Below are 23,750 nucleotides of genomic sequence, written 5' to 3' on the forward strand. Positions count from 1 at the left end.
TTTTTTCTGGTGCCATAAGCACAGAAGGCCAAACATGAACCCCAGCACGTCAGAACTGCCCTTTATTCAACTGATCGAGTTCCACACCACCACTGCTGTTCTGTGGTTAAACTGGCTCCCGTATTAATATTATAATCTCACCTTCTGCACTCTTTACCCCTGCAAAATAAATAAATAAATAAATAAATGAAACACACAAAGAAAGCACAAAAGAGACATAACTGGGAGACAGCACTGCCCGACGCAGGGCATCAGCGAGCCAAAGAGGTCACCCAGCTTAACCAGCACAGAACACCATTCCCACACCTCTCCTAGGCACATTATGGAGGAATGGAACCCAATACAGTCAAACAAGAGCTGAATTGCTAGGAATCAAAAAGCTCATTGGACTTGTAGCTGTGAGCTAGAGCAGGCACTGGGGGGAGTTTCGAACATGGCCCATGGGTTAGGTATCAGACCATGGTTTGCTGAGCCTATTCAGTGCCTACTGTTACCTGTAGATATCCAAATGACAACAGACACACAGGTATCTAGCACAGAGAGTCTGAAAAGTCTTTTGCTATTTCTTAAAGCCAGAGAACACAATTGAGAGCTATAGATTTGTTCACAACTGAAGGCTATAAATTTGTTTGCTGCTGTCAGTGAGGGACTAACAGGAGTACTCAAAGGCCCACGTGCTGCAAATCAGCTCCCTTCTCTCCCAGCCACCACCAGCAGCTCCCAGAGGAGACGGCCGTATCCTGCAGCTTCAGGTGTAAATGCAGAGCAGCTCATTGGGCGATGTTCAAGCAGCAATGGCCATGAAATCCTTGCTGTGAGGGACACTAAACAGAACAAGCAGAAAACATGTATGGAAACATACAGTGACACACGGTCCACACCTTAACAACAGGCTCTAGTCATTTATACCTATACACACCACGGGTCTGGGGCTACACTCAGTATTTGCTGATGGTGAATGAGCCAATGAATGCTACGCAACAGAAGATCCAGGAGTCATCACCCCTCTCCTCACTTTATGACCACCATCTGACTTCCCACAGGACCTGACACACAACCAAACCTCCTCTCACCTGCACAAACGTAACACATTAATTAATACAACCCATCATTAACATTTCTCCCTCCCACACCAGCAGCCACTCACAGACGTCCTCCTGGCCTCACCACTGCTATGCGCTTCGTGTTGATGCAGCTGAAAACCTGGGAGGTAAATTCTGGTGTACGGATGCGGCGCTGATTGGATTGAATGATTTACTCCGGATCGGGCTGCGAAGCACCGCGACTGAAACACAATACGTTGTAAATCACTCCACAATCTGCTGCTGCCTCCACACACGCTGTTGTGCCCAGGCAGATTCAGGCTTGCCCAAGTTTCCTTAATCCAGACAAATTTACTGCTTCTCAGCTCTTACTTACACATCCATACTGGGTTCTGGCTTTAAATCTCAGCAGAAAAGCAAAAACTTGCACGTCCTTATGAACTGATGGCAAATAATCCCAGACGCTGCAGCGCCTGATTGCCAACAAGCTCTGTCCGTGTTCTCCTCACAGAAATAAAGCTTCTCCAGGAAATGAATTGATCTTCATTTGCCTTTTGTAAAGATTATAGACAAGCTTAGAAGAAAGCACGTGTTCAGCCCTCTATCCATAACCCACTTCCCAATCACGCCCCATTCACTGATGGCCCCTCTCAGTTGCTGTTTTGCTGATTCAGTCGCACATCTTCTGGCAGAAGGGATTATCGATATTAAATCGATTGTATCTGCCCTGTGAAGGAGATGGAAAAGAGAACCATTTTCTATCACTTGAGAATCCTAAGAGCTCTAACGCTGTCTGATAAAGTTTTATGTTTATAGATCCAGAACATAAGATTCTCATAAATTGACTTTCTGATCATGAAGCCTCTAGAACTCATCTAGTTTCTCCCATGCAATCTCTTTTTGTTTTGTTCTCTTTTCCCACCTCCCACCTCATTTCCAGAGACCACTTCTCAGAAACGTGGTGCTTTACCTTTTTACAATTAAAGCATCAAAAACATGCACCATGATTTCAGGATTTAGGAATACACAGGCATTTTTAAGTGCACATCACTTACTCAGCAAGTTGTAACAAGAAATGATCTCCTAAGCTGTAAAAACAGAATGTGCAGAGCAGGATTTATTTTTGTGACAGGCTCTTGTAATAAAGTCATTAGGTTCAGACAGGTCTAAGGGACATAAAAGCCAGAGCCATTACGAGTGTCACATCCACTTACCCATCTCTCCCCACGCACACAAGCTATTTCACATTCATGAAGGAACAGAACACTGGGAGACCCTCAGACTAGGATTTATTGAATGGCCCCAAGCTGGGGACAGGAGGGAGGAAGAAAAGTAATGAGTTTTAGAATTATTTCAATGGATTCGTGCTTTGTGTCGACCGTCCATCAAGACAGACTGCTGACTGCAGGACAGATCGCCCCTGCCATGTCCCTCTGCCCATCCCAGCCAGCTCTGCTGTGCTGCTTAGGATGCTGGAAAACCAAATAAATGGTCTCAGGATCAATACTTGCAGACAGCAGTGCTGGACCCACAACTCTCCCTGGTTTGGCTGTGAGTTTGCAACCTATTCAGCAGCTCCCAAAACAACAGAACTGCTCTCTGCAAGGCAGGCAGATGGGTCAGCAGCACAGACACATAGGCTTTGTTTCCTTTGGAAGGCACTCTAGAAGCAGCATATCCAACGCTTCATTTGGTTCATGTACCTTCATAAGCACAGCGTAGTCAGAGGTATTTATAACACAGGTATTTTTCAGTGCAGGGGTTCAGAAAAGCACAAAGCTAGTTGTTAAATTACACTAAAGCTGTCTTCCGCCAAAGCACGCATTTAACACTTAGGTTTGCATTAGTAAGTGTTTTACAGCACACTTCATAGATAAAAGTCTTCCCTGAAGCATCATGTTCCAAACTCAGAACAGGGAACAATTCTGTAGTCAGGAAGGGAAATTTGACAATTAGTGGAACCTACTACGAGAAAAAATTAAGGTACTGTGTATATAAAACCACAGCCACAGCATTTCAAGATCCCACTAAGGCAGAGTAACACCACCAAGAGAATCCCACAACAGCCATAAACAATCTCCAGAGTTACCCTCCCAGAAGCACTTTCTTATTGACTGCGTTAAAAGGAGCTGCTGGGACTTGTAAGCACTGCAGCTTTTTGTCACTTCTGACTCCACACAGAGCCCACGGAGCTGTCAGGCAAAGGATACTGCATCAAGCAAGCAGCAAACACAGCGAGGAAAGCGTCTCTGTAGGGAATTCACTTGCCCAGCTTTCAAGAAGAAGAGTTATTGGAAGTCCAATAATCATCTCTGCATACATACGTACGGAGATGCACGGAAGAATACAGATCCATACCAGTATTTGTTCAGTAGCACAGTGGTTTGTATCGCACTGGCAAAGCGGTGCAATGATAAAGCAGGCCGGTGCAGTGTTCTCCCCTTGTGCAAATCAGGCAGAAGGCAGCAGGAGCTGCAGCGTGGCACCAGGACTGCAGGCAGCACCAAATGGACGCAGACATCACATCTTAGGCATTCAGTGCTGCAGGCAGGAACACCACAGGGCTTCAGCTCTGCAGCTGAATTCATAGGTACCTTCCTACCCCAAACCTCAGATTAGGGACAGGACAGGTTTGGCACAACCTCCAGTGTTCCTTTGGAGAACACAAGGAACACGTGCAGCCCAGCAGAATTAAAATGCCTGAAACTACGAAGAGATGGGACAGATCTGGAATGACAGCGTGCTTGCACAGAAAATACCCATCGATCCACCTCTGAACAGCAGAACTGATCCAGCTTTGGTAAGCCCTTCTCTGAGACATGCTTCCCTTACCCCAGAGTCCTGGCACCAACACTCGCCGTTCCCTTTCTTTGCTTTCTTTCCCCAGAGATTCTCCAGTGGCATCTTTCCAGGTATTGGAAAATAATACTTTGTCCATGCTGAAGCCACAAAAAACATGGACAAGGTTTTTCACACACAGCTGGTTCGGATCACAAGCATCTACTAGGAGAGAAGGCATAGCCTAGCACTGACTTTCTTCTAGAGATTCATTCCTGTGCACTCTTCAAGCACCATTTCCCACTTGAAACACTGTCATCTTTTTCCTCCTTCTCAGAATCTCAGAACCGTTTGAGTTGGAAGGGACACCTAAAGGCCATCAGGTCCCACTCCCTGCAGTGCACAGGGACACCCACAGCTCCATCAGTGCTCAGAGCCCCTCCTCGGGTGTCTGCAGGGATGGGGCATCCCCTTACTCAGCCTTGCCCCACTTCGTAGTTTTTCCTTAAGTTCTTTGAAGGAGAAAATTACTACGCCCTGCTTCTCTTTTCCTTCCTATTGTCTGTACATAGGATTACAAAAGTTTAAAAAGAGAGAGAAAGCCTTTGCAAAAGCTAGAATTTTGGACATAGTGGAGAAAGAGCTCTTTCAACCTCTTTTGTCTGCAGTAAACAGCAAAGACTACAAAGCAAGAGTCATGAGTCTATTTCCCAGCAAATATCACCATGTAACTCAGTTTGTTTTAGCCTTTTAAGCACTGTCCTTCTCCGCAGATTCATTTCATCGAGCGTGATTTAACACCCTGGGGCAGGACATGACTAAAGAACTGGCATAATATCACAAATGTGCAACTGCCAGCTACTAAAATACTGGAGGAAACCACCAATAAAGAGCTCTCACTTGCTGCAATAATGTTTGCAGATCTCAGCCACAAGAAAAATATGCTTGGGGGGGGAGAGGAAAAAAACCCAAATGCTGTGTTTCAAGGAAAGCTTGAATGAGCCTGCATGGCTTCTAGTTTGAAGAGGAAATGAGATGCTACAATACAGTGGATGCTAGATACATGGAGTACAGGGCAGTCTCCTCCTCATCATCCTCCTCCTCCTAATCGTGAAATATCCAAAGGCAGGTGAGGTCTCATAGGCAAGAGGCTCAATTACAGGTCTCCCAAAGCCCACACCCCTGGACAGACCTGATGTAACCAAGTCATGTCCCCAGTCATGACTTTCCAAAGGTGAATTCAATTTTGAGTATAAACAAATATATATGTACATATACACAAGATTCTTTGGTCCTGTCACACCCCTGTAACATGAATGGAGCCTGAGATCCAAAGGAACCCCATAGCAGAGGATGCTCCATCCTCTGCTATGATACCCCAAGAGGAGCGATGCCTCCTTCTACAGCACACTTTCTCGACCCCAAAACACGTTCTGGCACCCAGTACACACAAACTGAGCCACTAAAAGGTAAAAATCAAACCAAGAATTGATTTGACTCCTATAAATTTTCAGAGAACAACCCAAAGCCTCCTCTAGAACCCTCCATCCTTTCCACTATAGCCCAAAGAGTTTCAGCCAGGAACAACACAGCAGCTCTGGTAATAAAAACAGATGATGCTAACACAAGCCCAAAGGCTCCAATACTCCCAAGGAAAGCAGCTCTAGAAACACAGGGCTGATTCAGCCATGTGAGACACCTGAGTGCAATGACTCTGACTCAACTCCCAAACATGCCACTGGGAAAAATTAAAAGTCAATGATATGCAACTGTTTGATCTTCAGCAAGTGCTTCCAGGTGATGGTCTAGCTCTACCCAAGGCACTGCTCTAAGGCTGTGTGGACCAGCTAGTAAATGCAAACCTTTTTGCCATGCTGTGATAAAAATCAGCAGCAGATCACGTTCCCCATGCACTCATGCTTTGCATGAGCCGTGTGTGAGAACTAAAATGGAGGCAGTGGGAAGGGATGGGGTTTCCTGGTTAGAAAGCCCTCAAAACCTCAGAAAACTGAGTTTGTGGAAATTACTTTTTGCTCACAGCTTTTCCTCTTCACTTTAACATTGGGAGTTGAATTGAAGTCTGCCTGCATGAGAACAGCTGCTCGGAGATTCGCAGCAGCGGGAATATGTCATCTTCACCCAATGATTCAATAGTCCTCACAATCGTGGGTATTATTTTTCTTAAATCTACTCCTTAATCCCATAATGCCATAAAATACCACTGAATAAAAGCTTAGCAGGATTCCAGAAAGGAACAGACTTTTAAAGAGATAATGAGAACTCCATGTTTATATTAGATAGGATAGAAAAGAGAATAGAGAAGACAACGTAGCAGATGGGCAGATTATTTCATAGTTCTCCTTAATATGATTTCTTCAACCTGAAGCATCTGGTAATTCCATTATCAGAGATTAGATACTGGATAAGATGGACAGCCAGGCTGATTTAATGCAGCAATTTTTACTCTCTTGTTACATGTAGGAGGGGCTCCCATTAAATCATACGTCAACGAATTAAAATAGAGGTGTGTAAAACCCAGTATCAGAGTGGGGAACGTTAGCAGCCCATAGGATCCACCTAAATAGGCTTCACTTTCAATAAAGAAAATAACAGCCATCTTAATGTGTCCTCTCTCCCCCTTTACAGGCAAGCAGAAAATCAGAGTCCTAGGATGGCTTGGGTTGGAAGGGACCTCAAAGATCACCCAGATCCAACCCCAGTGCCGTGGGCAGTGTTGCCAACTGCTACATCCAGCACTAGCTCAGATACAAAATACAATAAATAAATGTTATATCGACAGTAAAACTCACAGATGAGCTGAGTCCTTCCCAGTTTTTGCAGGAAAGCACAGATGAAGGTATATCCAGACCATAGGTACTCCGAGAACATGAAGAAATCTCATCTTAAGGTCCAAAAACCTAATCAAGATAGCTAGAAATGCGTTGCTTCTGCCTATCTCATAACCCCGCTGTTCAATAGCTAGACTTGAAATAAGGTCATAGAATTATAGACTCATTAAAGGCTGGAAAGACCTCCAAGATCATGCAGTCCAACCAACAACCCATGCTGCTGCAGACCTGTCACTCAGTGCAACATCCACCTTTCCTGGAACACCTCCAGGGATGGTGACTTGGCGTATTTCAGCCACAAGAAGAGCTTTCTTGGGCAAAGTGGAACACTTATAGATTCCCTTTGAATGCACAGCGCCTTTTTAGGAATCAATTCAGCATAAAGCCCAGCAAGTGCTCCAGTGGTGAAGAGCAGGACAGGTTTTAAAAGGCAGAAAGTAAAAAGGAAAGGATGTGACAGCCCCTGCTAGAGCAGCTCAGGACCATCAGCATTCTGGACACTGAGCAGCCTTTAGTTGAAACAAAAAGGCCTCGCTATTATATTTAAAAGTAATACATGCTTTGTAATGCTTATCAGCTGGAGTGTTTTCAACAATTTTTCCTACTAATGCTGCAATTTCAAAGCCATTTAGGCTAATTTCCTTTGCCTTGAATCTATTTTAATCAGAGACCAGGATACTTGACTTAAATGGTTTGCATTAAACCCTTCATAAAATCAGCCATAAAATTGCATGCACAAAATAGCAAACAGATCTTGAAGTCAGAAGCAGAAAAAGCTGAAACTTTTCAAATCCTGCAGCAAAATCACACTCATTTCATAACCACATCAACTGCTCTCTTAGGATACCAAGAAAACCGACCTAAAAAAAAAATACACACCCCAAAAACCCCACCACCCTGAAGTTCTTGCATAGATCAAATTCACTAAGCTGTGCAACCCACAAATTCTCTCCTCCACAGTATTAGCCCAGCTCCAAAATGATGCATACGTTAATAAATTGCTGCGTCTGCTCTATCCTCTCCACCGCCCTCCCATGAAATCACTGATAGCGGGACTGAGGAAAATACAATGCAAACCTAAAAATGTCAGAATTAATCCTTTTCTTCCCTCGAAGATCTGAAAAAAACATTAATTCTCAAATTAATTCTCGCAAAGTAATGCTGGCTCTGCTAGAAGTCAGAGTTCTGGATGAGAAATGAAATAAGAAATTCAGACTCAGGTAACTGCTGGAGAAGGTCTCACTTAAAGGATTTGTCATTGTAGTGAGATTTGCATACCATTATAGCCAAAGGTGCAAATTCTACCTGCAATTTATTTCGTCCAGACAGACCGTGGCAGCAGATCGGAGGCTGGGCCTCCATGCCTTTGAAAACTCATCCAAATATTTCTGTTGTCAGTGGTTGACAGCCTTGGAAACTATGAGTGGCTGCTTGAAATTCATGCAGCATGCAGAGAAGTGAAGGAACAAAAGCTCTCCATGCTCTCACATCGTTAACAATTTGCCAGTACGCTGGAGACATGTAGCTGCATCCCCTTGCTGCATGATTTTCAATGGTTTGCAGATGCCAAGCAATAGCTCTGTCACCACCCTAATGACACAGGCATTTGGACATGTATCTTTCAGAATCTAAATCTCTCCTAGCTATTTATTTTATTTTTTTTTCAATCGGAGCTGTCACTCCAGGCCTGGAAAAATTGTCACTTTCCTATTTTGAGGAGCACGCTGCTAGCCATATCTAAAATTAACTTCCATACAGATAACTTTCACTGTAGCTTTTCTCACACTCTTAACAATGATCCGGTATCTCATTTAAAGTGTGATGGTGCTTAGTAGGTAACGTTCATCATCACCATCACCTTAAAAGGTGAAAATAACATAGAGAGGGTACTGCCACTGCATCTACCGAGACCTCTTCAACTGTGTCTGGACAGAGGTGTCACTGCTCAGGAGACATCTGTGACTCTTTCTGCCCAGTTTTTTTAAGTCCTTCTGACACTGAGGTGCAAAAGGGTTTAAGTGCTTCAGCTCTCTCCTTCCCATCAATCCCTTAGGGACAGTTAAAGCTCAACAGGAGATTCCCAGCAGTGTCCCAGGAGGACTCTGCTGGGAGAGGCATGGAGGCTGCGCCAACTGCATCTGCTGCTCATCACTGAGCATTGCCATGAGGCAATCATCCCCCTGATAAGCAGGGAAGAGCAAACTGGATCCCACCAGAACATGAAAGCAACCATCAGCCCTGGCTCTCAGAGTGACACAAAGCCAGCAGTACTTACTTGGTTGGACGATAATCTGGTATGGAACGGTCCAGTGAAATTTTCTCACTGAGGTAGGAGTTGTAGCCGTATTTCTCATGGGGTCCCTTTGCTTTCTCCTCCTCCTCGGGGGACAGGGTGGCTGGAAGTCCCCCTTTGCCACGTCCACCGTAGCCTTCAATGAGACCGAGTGACTTGGACAGACCTGGAGAGAAAGAGAGCCACCATCACTGTTAAATTCACCACCGTTACTTCCAAGTCAAAACAGAAACAAAAGCAATCTGAGCAGACAGGGCGTTTTATTTTGGTTTTCTGAGAACATTCCCAATTCTAGTCCTTTGACCCAACGTAGGAGGGAAAATGAGTCAAATTTTGATATTCTTCACGGTTTGAGCATGCTGCTCCTGATAGCCCTACCACCAGCATCCAACAGATAACCTGTCCCAGGGATCCGTGCATTTATTTAGCTGTTAGGAAGGTTATTCAGGCCCCCTTCCCCTCTAAGAGAGGTAATTACATATAAGGTTAGATGTCCCCAGGAGAAGGATAGGTGGAACACAGAATAAGAATAAAATTGGGTTGGTTAACTGCCAGCTGAATGAGTTTTTGCTCAGGATGCACAGTGAACAGCATACAAATGTTATGGATTTAAAAACAATTTCCCCTCAAAGCTTTCTTATCTTTTATGGTATAGCATACCCAGACCTTTATCAAGCTGAATTATTTATTTATATCTGCATAGCTGAAGGAAATGGGCAAAGTTCAAAATGAGCTGCACAGAAAGAGCTATACTGATGATTTGGTGGTGATTGGGAAGCCAAGTCTGTACTCATGTTATTATTTATTACAAAGGACACCTGGAATCTTAATATTTTTCATTAGCAGAGACTTGCGCTCGTCGTCGTCAGAAAACAAAAAAATCTGATGGATGATTTTGTTATTTTTTTCTTTTTTTTTTTCTTTTTAATTAAGATACCAGAACATATTGGTTTTTGTTGTAATGGCAGAGTCTCGATTCTGAGAGCAGAACAGACTTCACCACTGACATCTACGAAAGGACAACAACCTTCAGGTTATTCCCAGGGCACCATGATCCCACAGCGTGGTCCAGCTCCCAGCCAGGACAAAACACTTTGCCTCCCCACCCACAAGATGCATATTTTAACGCTTTTTTTCCTTAAAAAGCAGAATTGTGAGATGGTAAGAAAATCACTTCTGAATGTAAACCGCAGTCTGAAATACTTGGATGTAAATTGTTGTTGTTATTCGTTCTGACAAGGTACCTCCAAACGGCCCGGAGCTTCTGAGAGCTGATGGAGCCTCAGACCGCACTGGGTTTGATTAGATTGCATCTGAGGACTGTAATAACAAATCATCTGCAAGGAGAAGCTGGCTGTGACGTGGGGATGGATTAGGTATCCACGCTGCCATCATGTATTGCCTTTGCTGCCAGACGGATCACAGAATCATTAAGGCTCTCTATGATCACCAAGTCCAACTGTCAACCCTCCCCACCGTGCCCACTGCCCACGTCCCCCAGTGCCACATCTCCACAGCTCTGAACACCTCCAGGGATGGTGACCCCATCGCTGTGGCAGTGCCTGACTGCTCTTTTGGAGAAGTTTTTCCCAACACCCAACCTGAATGTCCCCAGCACAGTGCAACGCCATCACCTCTCATCCTATTACTGCGACCTGCGAGCAGAAGCCAATCCACACCTTGCTGCAAGCTGCTTTCAGGGAGTTGTAGGGAGCCATGAGAGACAAGACTCCAAAAGAACAAACTTGGTGTTTTTAAAAAACATTCTCACAAAAGCACAATTCTCTGGAAATACCCATTTGTGTTTTCAAAACTTGGTATTTTCTGCTCAGGAATGGCACACCTGGCCATGCATACATTCCCTCAGTGTCCCCTACATCACGTCCTGCCTCCTGTCCAAAAAGACAAAACATCCTCCTCAGTTATCAGCTGAGGGCTTTACCACTAACAGACACATTATAAGACAATTCAGTTTATAAAATTCCTCCTTCTTTATCTCCCCCCATGAAATGCTTCTTCCAAAAAACTAGCTGGAAGAATGTCTTATTGCACAGCAATTCTATTTCTTGGTCAGAATGACTTCACACAGAGCTATGATGCCCTTCCAAGTGTGCTCTTCAGAATCTACCAGTTTCCTTCTCAAGCTTGATTTTGCTTTTCTTCACTCATTTCAACAGGCTTCTCACTTCCCCGGTGCTTTTGCTAATGGTGCTTTGAATCTACGTGCCCGTAAGAAGGGCTGCATAGAAGTGGGGGCTTTCAGAGCAGGAGAGGCTGGCAGAGGCTCTATAGATGGAGCTCCCTACTTGAAGGCAACAGAGAGAGATTCATCCCTCCAAGGTAAAATGAAACAACAGAAGATCCAAATCAGCTTCCAGGCTCATCTCTGCCTTGCACGATGCAACCACACTCCTGACTACCTAGGTGAAATACCTGAAAATAGACAGGAAGAATATAGCTTTCACCAACGACCAAAGGAGCCAGCTGTCCCAGCTTGTCCTGAACCATTCAGCCTGGAGGACCTGAGCTGGTATTACCTGCAGCAGGAGATGCCTGGAGCAAGGACATCTTCCCCAATGAATTCAGCTGCACGGGAATTGCACGCTGCGCACACTGCAGCAAACCTCCAGCCCTCACCCACCAGCAGTGTACGTAGGGAGGACAGGGTGAAGACTGCTGAAGAGCACAAGGATAACCTTAGTCGCTCTTCTGTGCTTCTATTCCAGAAGAAAAATACAAAAGGGGACAATGCATGCTCCACCTCTTCCAAAATACGGTCAAGAAGCAGGAAGAGCCATCCCAGACCCACCTGTACCCCTGTCACAAGGTAGCAGCTCCCCAGTGACTTCTAGGTCTGGCAAAGTGATGTCTCTCTGCTGATTGCAGAGGCATCAGAGAAATGCCAGGACATGATTTCGCATTCAGCAGCTCCAACTGACGAGCTCATAATGCCATTAACTGCCTTCTTCCAAGACTGCAGTCGTGACAACTAGATGCATACACACACCAGCATCCATTTACCTCGACTCACTCATTACCTTCCCCAAAGTTCGTTCCTGCAGATGAGCTGCTGTCTCAGTAAGCACAGATAAATCTGTGTCATTTAACCAAAGGAATCACTGAAGGAGACTGATTCATACACATCGGGCTGGGCGCTGCTGTTGAGATGCTCGGTCACTCCTCCAATGCCACGACAGCAAAATCACCCACAGGGACAGTCACAGTTCCCAGGTGCCACACAAGTGGGAGATGCAGGTGTTCGTGCTGGTTAAACATGGCACCCTCCAGCTGAAGCTGCCATAAGGGTTCATCGGTGCAGCTGGAGCGTCACTTTGCTCTGTGGCACGTGCATGCACAATTCAACTGATGTCTGACAGGAAAGATAACTCACGTCCAAACAGAGCTGGCTTCCAGCTGGCTGAAAGGATGCTTCAGGAGAGGCAGAAGTAAAAAAGAATGCTTAACGCAACCCCCAGTCAGCCAATCCATTCAGCCGTTTGCTCGTACTCATTCAGTTTTAGGGCTGCACAAAGGTGGACACAATTCCAGTAGCCTAAAACATCTTTGACAAAGCTTCAGACATCAGTCCCAGCACAGCCAGGGATTCCCCACTGACGCCTGCAGGCCCCAGCCAGCAGAACCCAGCAAACTGTTTGGGAGCATGAAGCCACAAAGCACAGGTTCCTACAGGCAGCACGTGCATCTGCTTTCATTTTCTGTTTGCCCATCACAGTCAGCACGGAAACGCCGTTTGGTTCTCAAAGAACCAGCAGTCTCCAGTACTGTGTTCAAATGCTGCAATGAACAATTAAGTGCCTTTGGTGGTGCAGAAACAGAGAGGCAAAATCACCTCTGTAGCCAGCTGCACCCAGCACGCAGCTGCCCAGGGCTGGTTTTCAGCACAGCCTTCTGCTGTGGCCTGCTAGCAGCAATATGCTTGCAGCATCTTTGCACTTTGAGAACCTCCAGCCTTCTGCCAAAGCTGCTTGAAACTGGCCACAGCACAGAGACACAAAGAGCAAGGAAGAGCAAATAACCACACCAGCTTATTTCCTCAAAGAATTGGGCTAAGAAGTAAGAACAGTCAGAACCTGATCTGTTATCGTATTGGGCAGGCACCAAAGCAAGAGTGCCAAACTGCTGGCAAAACATCTCTCCTGATGCCTGCTCCAGCCTGCCTATCTATAGTGATAAACAGCACTAATCCCCCACCAAAGGGCTGATCCTTGGGAGACTCTCTAGTGAATTTTGCAAGTCCATCAGATGGAAATGGGCCACATCTCGTTTGGATGCTCAGCACAGATCAGAGCTCTGAACAGTCCGGAGCTTCAATCATCCTTAAGCCACATTCACCCAACAAGTAGCTTAGAAATGAAAAGATGTTTTTCCTCAAAGCCTCTTGAAACATCCAAGCTTTGAAACAAGAGACGTGTATTGCTCTCATGTTGCAGGAATAGCAGGAGGGAAAGACACCACTTACGCCTGCTAATATCAGAGCCTCTCCTGCTGGAATGGCCACACTGCATTCCCTGAGGACTGACAAAAAGCTGTTTTTTTCCAAGACAATATAAAAATTTCATCTCCACAACCAAACTATTCCTAGACAGTTGCAGTAAATATATTATTCCCTTCTTAAACAGGCAGTATATTTCACTGGGAGACAGGAGCTTTCCGGGATAGAGAAAACCTTTGGTAAAATGCAATTCAGTGTGATACACGGCCTTCATTTATAAAGAGCCCAGCCAAACAGGCTCCCCAGGCAGCAGGCCTGTTGGAAAAGCATTTTGCTACGTGTCAGCCTAGATGAAAGAAAACGTTAACCCTCCCCATACAGCAAGGGAACGTCCTTTGTTAAGGCTGGGGAATAGAGAAGGGCTGCTGAAACTGACAAACGGGTCCTGAGCCTGAAAACTGGAGGTGGAGAAGAATGAGAGGAAATAACACAGGAAAAAATTCTGAAAAGGCAAATAATGGGCAAGAACCTCAAGTTGCATCCCTCAGCATTTGTTTATGCCATCCTAAAACGTGAGTTATAGAGCACACAGTCTGGACTTAAAGGCACATGTCTATAACCACACAATAACAAAGCCCCCCCTTCTCAAGGATAAATACAAGAGACAGCTCTCAAACTGAAAATAAAGGATGCATAAAGAGAAAATCAAAGGACACATCAGAAGAGCATTGCTCATCTGAGCTGAGCTGCATGGAGCGGCCCGGACGGCTCCTGCAGAGATGTACGGCTGCAGCCTCACTCCTGCCAGGGGTCTGCGGGCTACACAGAAATTCCCAACTCAGGAAAAGAACAACAGAGAAGATGGCCTGACATGTGCTACGTGTGACACTGCTGACACTGCTTCCCTCTGACCTCCCAGCCAAGTTGGAAAGAAATGATGCAATGGATATAGGCTTTTAGGGGTACCGTATGAGAAACTAGAATAGATACCAGAGGGTGAATGTCGTAGGTAATGCTGGAAATTATGGAAAGCTGCTGTAGTTTCGAGTGTTGTCTTGCTGAACGCTGCAAATACAGCCTATTAAAAGGAAGGCTCATTAAAGATAAGGGTAATTGGCAGACTAACAGGCACCAATTTTCCTTTGCAGTTTTGGTGGATCCAGAGACCTACAAACACATTTTCTCTTTTCTCCCTGCAGCAGTTTTTCCACTATTTTTACCCAGCCTTTGCTCAGATTTGTTTATTACATTAAATAATGCCCCCTCCTCTGACTGCAGCATACAGCCCTCTGTGATACAAGGGCAATGGAAGCTGTCCAGGTAGTACAAAACACAACTGGCTCCATCAGCCTCCCTTTGCACTCACTCCTTCCCCAGAGCATCCTTCAGCTCTCACGAAGGGCACCCAATGCAGCAGTAAAGGTGCTGTAAGACACAGGATCACTTCCTTTGGAGGAAACAAACAAACATGCACGTATTTTACAAATGAACTTAAAACAGTATTTTGTAGAGTCAGCGTTCACCTGAGCCCCACACCATTTCATTCAGCGTAGATGACAGGAATGTTTTACCCAGGGCTGATCACTCATCAAAGCCAGCACGTCCTCAGCATCAAAACAGAGGCGGCTTTGCACCAATCCCCCTCACCAAAGGACCACTATCTGCTTCCATTTGGACAGTACTTTTCCAATTAGCGCACCTGAACGCTTCCTTCAGAGCAGCTGTGAGGCTGCTCAGCATCCTCAGCCATGCAGACTATGTGTTGGTTCACTGCAGAGATAAACTTCAACACCACAACTGGCAGAGGGTGGCTGCAAGGAGATTTCAAACCTCTGGCTTCACGCTGAATGACAGAAGCAGCTGATGGATCCCATTGGCCCATGCTCAGTAAGCAGGGAATCCAGTCAGGAACAGACAAACTGAAAATACAGTGCAGTTTACCTTCAATCCACTGTGTTTAATCTCTAAGGAAACTCTCTTGTAGGTGAAAAATTGACTAATTCTTAGTAAAACGTGATTGTCCAACTGAGCAGACAGAGCTCACTGAAGTCACTGCAATCAGTGGGTGTGAGTATCACAAGTTTTCCAGCAGCCTGGCTAGGCAAGCACCAAAACAGGCTGCCCAGGATGGGCACAGCTCCTAATTAAATGCAGTTAAGGACAGGTTAGATCAACATCTGTATCCAGAAGGATGTGAGCACACCTGGGCTCACGCAGAGAGCAGCAGGGCAACTTCCAAGGCTCCTTCCCACTCTGTACTCCATGGAAATGATGGAAGAAGAGCGTGCTCCTAAAGTGCAAAGAGTTCAGAAACTGGTTTGAAATGTTTAATATAAATATACATTTACAAGCGTTTATATGTACATACATACACACATGGGTAATTGAAGTTTTCTTATCTATATGGAAATGGAAACACAAAGCAATTACCTTCGGAGCCAGAGGGAACACTGGCACCTGTTGCAGAGAGAAATATGGTCCTCAGGAGAATTTCAAAGCTAGCCTTGCCCTGTTCCGGCCACTGCACTACAAAGTTGTGGCTGGAAATGAATTTCCTGATCACGATTCACCTCAGGCACAAAATAACAGGAATCTTCAACCAGCTGAGGCTGTTCAGTTCAAAGGATTGATACAGTTAACTCTAAAACCTGGGACTAGTAGAGGAGCTTAGACACAGATGTATGCTCCCTGAAAGCCCAGAGATATTATTAGCACCTATGATACCGCTGCACATTCTTAAGTTACTTGTCAGGAAAGAAAAAAAAATGCAGGATTTAGCAACAGAAGTGGTTTAGAATCAGAAGACCAAGGAGACCAGGCTAAGAAAAGCTCTCTGCGTGTTAGCAGGGAAAACAGGCGTGAGGCTCATGCATAAATATCTAATTCAGATACAAAAGACAAGAGTGAAGGTGATTAATATCCCAAGGAAAAGCCGGGACGTGTGTGAGATGCTCCTGGCAGCTTAATGAGAGCAATGCTCTTCCCCAGCACTAACATCACCGCCCCAGGAGCTGCGCCTTTCAGATGAGACGTCCAAACCAAGGTGCCAATCACACCTGGTCAGTAAAGGCTCGTCTCAAACTGACCGATGACAGCTGAACATGGGCATTTCCAACGGATGTGGCTTTCCAGCACTCTTCCCACTTTCTCCCCGTGCCCCACAGCACGTGGTGCTCAGCACACCGGGGTTTGCATCTCCACATCAACTGGAGGAAAAGGGACTCCTGTGACAGGCAGGCAGCTCACCACGCTCTTCGCAATTAAATACGCCATAATAAGCCACATCATTACATCAGCAGGGACAAGACACGTGTGCCACAGGAAAAGATGCACATTCTGCAGGCGAGGTATTGATGTATTTGAAGCAGCTGCCATGTAGAGGAGTGACATATGTAGCACCAGCACCTGCCTCGCAGTTCCAGATAACAGACTCGGATCTGTGGAGGGGGATGGATGAAGTCTGTTTGCAGAGAGGCAAAGAAAAGAATGTGTTGTAGCAATCTCACTTGCACATTATGACACGAATACAGATTTATATCTCTGACTAACACACGGGACCACTGCATTCTGGAAATATATGCTTTTACTTGAAAAGAGGCAAAGAAAAAACACCCCACCAAGTAGCAGTAGATCAAAAGGTTTAAGCAAAAGGAAAATCGGGGTCGAAAACATCATTGAGATCATTTAGAGAGACAGCTGACTCCAGGCACACTGCATCCATGTTCACAATGTTCAAGAGCTCCAGAGAGCTCACTTTATTAAGCCCTGCCTAAGGCCTGCTTTCAGCCATTCAATCTTACTGGGATGCAGGCACAACCACTTCCCCACCAACACACGGCAATGAATTTCCATCAAGTGTTTAAAACACTCTAAAGCAATCTTCTCACTGTTATTTTAAGTTGGCAGGAGCCATCAGAAAACACCACTGCACACAGGTAGCAATAAGAAAGTAAGGAGGACGCACAGCTAGAGATAAAAGTGGGCTCAAGGCACGCAGCTCCTATTACAGATTCTCCACGTTAAGTGAATCTCTGTCCAGGGATGAGGCACCATGGCTTCTCTTCATGCTGCTGGCAGCAGTGAGGTTAAAGAGCAACACTAAAAGCTTTGTCCAGCACGACATTTGCAATGAGTTAACATGCAGCTAACTAAAACACAAAGAGATATTTTAAGGAGAGTCTATATTAGTAGCTTAGCCATGTAATACAATGTAAAACATGACAGGACTTCATATTAAAAACCTGGTACTGTTCCAGCAACTTCCAAGATCAATCTAGGGTGCATGGCCATTCAAAAGAAAGACAAGGCCCCTGGCCCCTGCTCCTAATGGGGTATTGATTCTGCAAACACAGAAGTGCCAGCTCTGCGCCTGACGGACTTTGCTGAGGCACCCAAGCTATTCCCATACAAACCAGCTGACCTGGTGCATTATCACACAGCTGGGGACACGGGAGCTTGAATGAGAAAAGCCAAGGGTAGAATGAACGCTTGCATATTTGTACTGGTCAGCCAAGAGGTCATTCGGTGAGGAATTAAGCAATTCTCAGTAACTCTATTCTTACAAGCCAGACTGAAATTCAAGCAAGTACAAACCATCTCGCTTTCCCATTTGAACCAGGTGGAAATCAGCACAGCAGCAGCCCCAGCTACACGCAGGACACGCTCAGAAAAGCTGGCAGCAGCAGTACATGGAGGTCTCATTTATTCTGAGACCCAGGTCAAGCACCAGAAAGCACAAAGGAAAATTAGGAGACATTGTTCATTATAACTTCTCTCTTAGTCAAGACAGCTCACGTTCCCAAACTCTTCTGCTCTTGGCAGCAGATCATCATCTCTCTCATTTGCGCTGACGCAGAGGTTTGTGGGGGCCGTCCTGCCAGCTATTCATCCTCAGCAGGCACTCCTACCCACATCAGGCAGAAACTCAGGGCCAGCCGAGCCTTTTGGTGGGCTCAGGGCACCTACTTTTATGCTCCAGAGTAAAATTCAACTTCTTTGGGCCCTGCAGTCTGCGCTCACCCATCACAGCCCTCAAAGAAATCTGTTAGTGGGAAAAGAACGGAACCCACCGAACCACGAGCCAACGTAACTCCAACTCCAAAGGTTAAAAATCATATTCTGCACTATCATTTTCACAAAGAATCTGATATTTGCTGATGCATCTTCACAACAAGCCGCTAGTGTCTGTCACGTCTACCAATGCATGTTCATGTTTTGTAAAGCACTTCTTTTCTCTGTAGGTTGGCCTGTTGTTAAGGGCCATACAGCAAGGAGGGAGACTGGGAGATGCCCAGCTTTAGTGCAGGCTCAATGCTGGTGTTATTTGGGGCATTTTAGTTATATGACAGGTTACACACTTGGCACACAAACTGCGATAGCCTCGTGACTCTGTGCAGAGCCACTGGGAGCCAAAGGAAGGGAGAGGGCAGAGAAGTGGAGTCAGTCACCAAACCGCTGCAACAGAAAGGCTGTAAAATCCTCCTCCTTGCTGAGGCTGACCAAGGAGCTTCCTTCTCCTTCCCTAATTCTCACCTGGGAAGAGAGCGAGACAAGCACAGGTGGTATTTTTAACCCAAGAGTACTTAGGCCACTGAAATGCTGTACCAAAAAGCTGGGAATCAGGGACAGAAAGGTATGTGGCACTGTACACTGAGAAGCAGTGCTTTTCAGACAGTCCTTCTGAGTGCTCCCACGTTCCTGCACAGGGACCCTTTGCTCTGTATCATCCTTCCCTGGGCTGCCCCTAAACCTGCTCACTAAACCAGTAAAGAGCGAGGTTATTAAAGAAGATATTGTCCACAGCGGGCTTTCCCAAAATAAATGAGAACTTCTTAAATCCAACATGTAATTATTACGCTCAGGGTTAATACAAGCATCTTCACCAAGTCCGTACACGCTTCTTCCTACCAACTGCCTTTTGCTGAGCTGTGAACTTGCTACTTCTTAAGGTCAAGAAAGTCTATTTTACAGGGTTTTGCTTAGTGCACTTAATTTCGTTTATAATACTTGCTCTGGCTGTGCCCAGATGCTGTTCTCACACAGCAGCTGAAACAATTTATTGTTGCTTTACTGGTGTGCATTCCGTGCTCTCAGACTCACAGGACACCCCAGAGAGTGCTTCTGCTCTTCAAATTTCTTCCCATCTGCTTGTGCTTTGCAAATGGGTCATAGGGGTGAGACACTGTGACTTGCAACATCTAAGGACAGAAATAAAGACATTAATTTGGTCATCGGAGAGAAATATTCTCCACTGCGATGCCTCTGCTCTTGTACACATCTGCATTCTCCAAAATATCACTGTTAATGGGTCCAAGGTGTTTTACGTAATGTGTGTGTTACCACATTGAACACGAGCACAACCTCAGACAGCAAACTGGAATTGCTCTATTCTGTCTCTGTATTGCTAGTGGGGAAGGTAGAGCCTTGCTTAAGTACTTTCCAAAATTAGGTTGGTGAATCTGATGAAAGTATTCAACTGTATAAGTAAAGTACATGCTTAAATGCTTTGCCAGGTAAAGCTCTCCAGGAAGGAGAACCTCAGCATGCTCTCCACGGTCCATGCAAATTTATGAGTTGGATGCTGGTGGCAGAGCTATCAGATGCAGCTCTGGGAACTGTTCCTAAGAGGTCACAGATGCGTGACTGTTTAACTTTGTGTTGCTATAGAAAGAGGATGATGATAGGCACTAAGTGCTTTAAAAACATAATTAATGCTCAAAGCACTCCTGAGAGGGAGCTAAAGATGAGACTCGGATTTTAAGCCACTTGAAGTAGGACTGCCCTTGTTCATTTTGCAGAACACACGGTACAGCAGGGTATGTGGTATAACAGCCTCTCCATCCCACTGCACCTCCATCTCCAGGAGATTGGACCTGAAAGTTTACCCCACTCATTTTCTAGACAGTCAAACACAGAAAACAGTCAGTCCAGTGTGACTTAGCTAGAAAAGATGAGTGCAGAAGGAGGAAAAGGAGAGGTCTCACGAACCCTTGTCTTTGCCAAGCCTCTTCTCTGTTAGGATCTGCCCTATGTTTGCCATGGTGCCAGGACTTCCCACACAGGATGCAATTCACACCTCAATTCTCTGGCCATCCCCCAGCCCTCTAGCACACAGCCCCTCTTTCCCTGTCATCCTACTAGGGATGTGTTTCTGTCCCATCAAGGCCTATGATTGGGCCAAGTCACAGCTCAGACCTGCCCAGAAGCAGCCACCATCAGCCCAGGGACTCCCACTCAGGTTCCCATAAACACAGACTAATTTACCCCTAAAAACTGTGCTGATGAGTAACCCTAATGCTACACAGCATATAGAAATCAGCTGTTCTTTTTGTGCTGATGCTTGCATTTACAAAAATAATAATAATAATAAAAAAAATTAAAAATGCCTCACCATTGATTTTTCTAGACATGCAAAGAGAAAAACAAGGTATTAATTAATCCTCCAAATCATCATTCTGAGCCATTGGGGAAGTATACTGCAACTGCTCAAACAGTGGGTTATACCTTTCTCTTGTTCTGCCTCCTATCTAGGGGGAAATGCAATTAATACCAGCCTCGTGAAGCCTGCCCTACTCACCTTAAGCAGATTAAAAGACTTAAGGGGAATAAAAGGGCTCTTGTACAATACCGAGGGTCAGCAACCTCATTTATCAGCTCCTTGCCCTTCCAGGTCACGTTTACCAGGAATTCAGATTCCCAGAAGGAAACACTGCTGCAGCAGACTCCGAGGCACCAAACCCTGAGCCCCATCCCTTCACCACTCAGTAAGAACTGGGGGTGCCGCGGAGAAGATGCAAAGATGTTGTCCCTTCTCCGGAAAGGGAGGTATCTCCTTACAACGTCCTTAAGGATTACAATCCCATGCTTGCTGCAGAGAGTGAACACCAGACCTCAGCGGGGGCTGTGGGCTGAAAGAAGAGCTGAGGGCCCGCAGCAGGGATGCACCTCTGCAGCAGGACAGGCCCCGCTCCACCAACGCACACAGCGGCCGGTGGGCATCCATGCTCTTCCCCCGCTCTTTCCCAAAGATACCTTCAAGGATCCAGGACTCTTTTCTTCCTCATTGCCATGACGAAGCCTCCCACGCATCCTGAGTTTGCAGAGATCAAATTCTCCTTGGGGAAATTATTTATTTATGAGCAAAACACAGCTCCTGCTCCAGATGCAGGTCAAGAGAAAAAAAACAACAGCATTACACTCATTTCTTCATGCTTACTTATTAAGGAAATGTCACCTTCTGACAACACTCGAGAGCAACTTGGATCTACAATTCAAAGAGAACAAAGAAATGCTGAGCAGGAAGCAAGGAGCAGAAAGATGCTCTCCCAACTCATCTTTTGGGCTTAAATTGGGTATAATAAACATTCTCAAAGTGGAATGAAGAGGAGTAAGTTATTCTGAGCCACAGTGCTGCTTTTCCTACGTCAAGTTCTCCGTCATAGCAGAATTTCACACCTCTGCTTCTGCTTTAACCACCCAGCACTGCCACAATGATTCTGAGCCCATGAACTTCTTTCTGGCTCTGTGGTCAAGTGGTTTCAAGCCGCAGCCCTGGATCCCCAGGTAGGAGGGTCTGTCTGTCCTGGGAGGACACCCAGCCCTTCCTTTCCTTCTTACTGTACCATGACCAAGCCCTCACCTCAGGTATCTCAACCCTCCGTGTTCCAGGTCCTCAGACAGCCCTGGGTACTCTTCTCCTTAATAACCACGCTGAGTGTGATTTCAGTGCTCTGTATTCACTCCTCCAGACACACTCTTACCCCATTTTCAAATTACTGACAAAACATATTACTATCAGAAATTCAGGCTCTGAAGTGCCGAGCCAAACACATTCAGAGGTTGGTGCTACTCCGGCATCAATATGCAATTCAGGTATGTATGTGGGCTTGAAACAAAGACTGCAGGACTTTTAAGACTGAAATCAAAGTTCAGCTTCATAACCCTGTGAAAGTTTTCCCTGGACAAAACACAGAGGGAACCAATGAGTATAATGTGCTGCTGCTGCCTTGCTATACACCACATGAACTCCAGAGCAACTTATTAGATTAATTTGTGTGAGTTGAAGTACACTCCATGCCTCACAAACCAATGTCACAGTTCCTGGGCCAAAGGCTATGCATCTTGCAGCCTGCATGACAGCACCCAAAGACACTGCAATACTGACAGCTGCTCTCAGTGCCCACTTCTGCAGATTAAAACAAGTATCTGAACTGCTGAACCCAAGGTGCTAATGGCTCCGTGGGAGTCTGACTTGAAGGGATTTCTTCACCTCGCTGCAGAAAGCCTTAAGACGGATTCCTTTTTCTCTACAACAGTGAGCAATTCTCTGAGGGTCACCACCATTTGGGGCTGCATACTTAAGGAGTCTCGTTTCAGACACACCAAATGTTATCCCTGTGACACATCACTGCCATCACTTACCCGTATCTGTCATCGCCTCGTGAAGGTACAGCACTACGTTTGGTCCCAGGCAGGTATGCAGCAGATTAAACCAAAGCTCCTCCATGTGCACATAGATGCTTAATGATGTACACAGCGGGAAGGGAGTGAAGAAGATGCTGACAAATACTGATTGTGTTTGTGCTGAGGAAGATTTAAGCTCCAGAATGAGTATAGTTACAAGGCTGGGAAGAAAGGCACAGTACGAGCTCATGTATTTTTTTTAGCTAGATTTTTTCTACATCTTTTTAAAAGGTCAGAATGCTGAGAGGATACATTTAGAAGGACAGTATCGTGTCCTTCAGTCCAAATAATTTATCATACTTCCAATACACGCCTTCTTCTATGAAACATGGTGCCCATTTCAAGTAGACTAGCCTCAAACAAATCAGTCCTTCCTGGACTTTGAAGCCTTCCAAGCCTTTGAGAGGGAGACAAAAGCCAACACGCTCCACAAAACAGACCCAAAGAATCCTCATCCTTCTGTCAGTCAAAGCATGCAGATCCCTGCTGCTCCAAAGAAAACCTGCTGAGCACTGCTCAGTACCAGCCCACCCTCCATGGCTCCGGGGATGAACCAACACCAGAAGGTACTTTGAGTAAATAAGGGCTAAATGGGAATTCTGTGCTACTCTCATTCCCAGCATGGCTGGTTTTGTGCTTCCATAAAACCAAGGGCAGAGAAAAACCTACAGATGAGAGAACAAACGATAGAAGAAAGGACAGTATATGCTTACTAATTTTTCAGAAGGTCTGAGGGCAAATTCTCCAATTTTTGCACAGATTAATTAGAGTAATTAGTTAAGTCATTAGCTGTAAGGTCTGTGGTGTACTGTGAGTTGTTTTGTTATTTTTACCGAGCCTGACTCAATGGGATGTTGATATACGACTGAGTT

At 45.5% G+C, this 23,750-nt stretch overlaps 1 protein-coding gene across 1 annotated transcript in view; it reads right to left on the minus strand.

The window, feature by feature from the left end:
- WBSCR17 (Williams-Beuren syndrome chromosome region 17) overlaps positions 1-23,750 on the minus strand; it is a 186,656-nt gene that overhangs the window by 130,164 nt on the left and 32,742 nt on the right. Inside the window, exon 2 of the mRNA XM_415728.8 lies at positions 8,946-9,129. Coding sequence (XP_415728.4) covers positions 8,946-9,129 — 184 coding nt within the window. The remainder of the gene's footprint in view (positions 1-8,945; positions 9,130-23,750) is intronic.

Source organism: Gallus gallus, chromosome 19, assembly GCF_016699485.2.
Source record: "Gallus gallus isolate bGalGal1 chromosome 19, bGalGal1.mat.broiler.GRCg7b, whole genome shotgun sequence".
Lineage (NCBI taxonomy): Eukaryota > Metazoa > Chordata > Aves > Galliformes > Phasianidae > Gallus > Gallus gallus.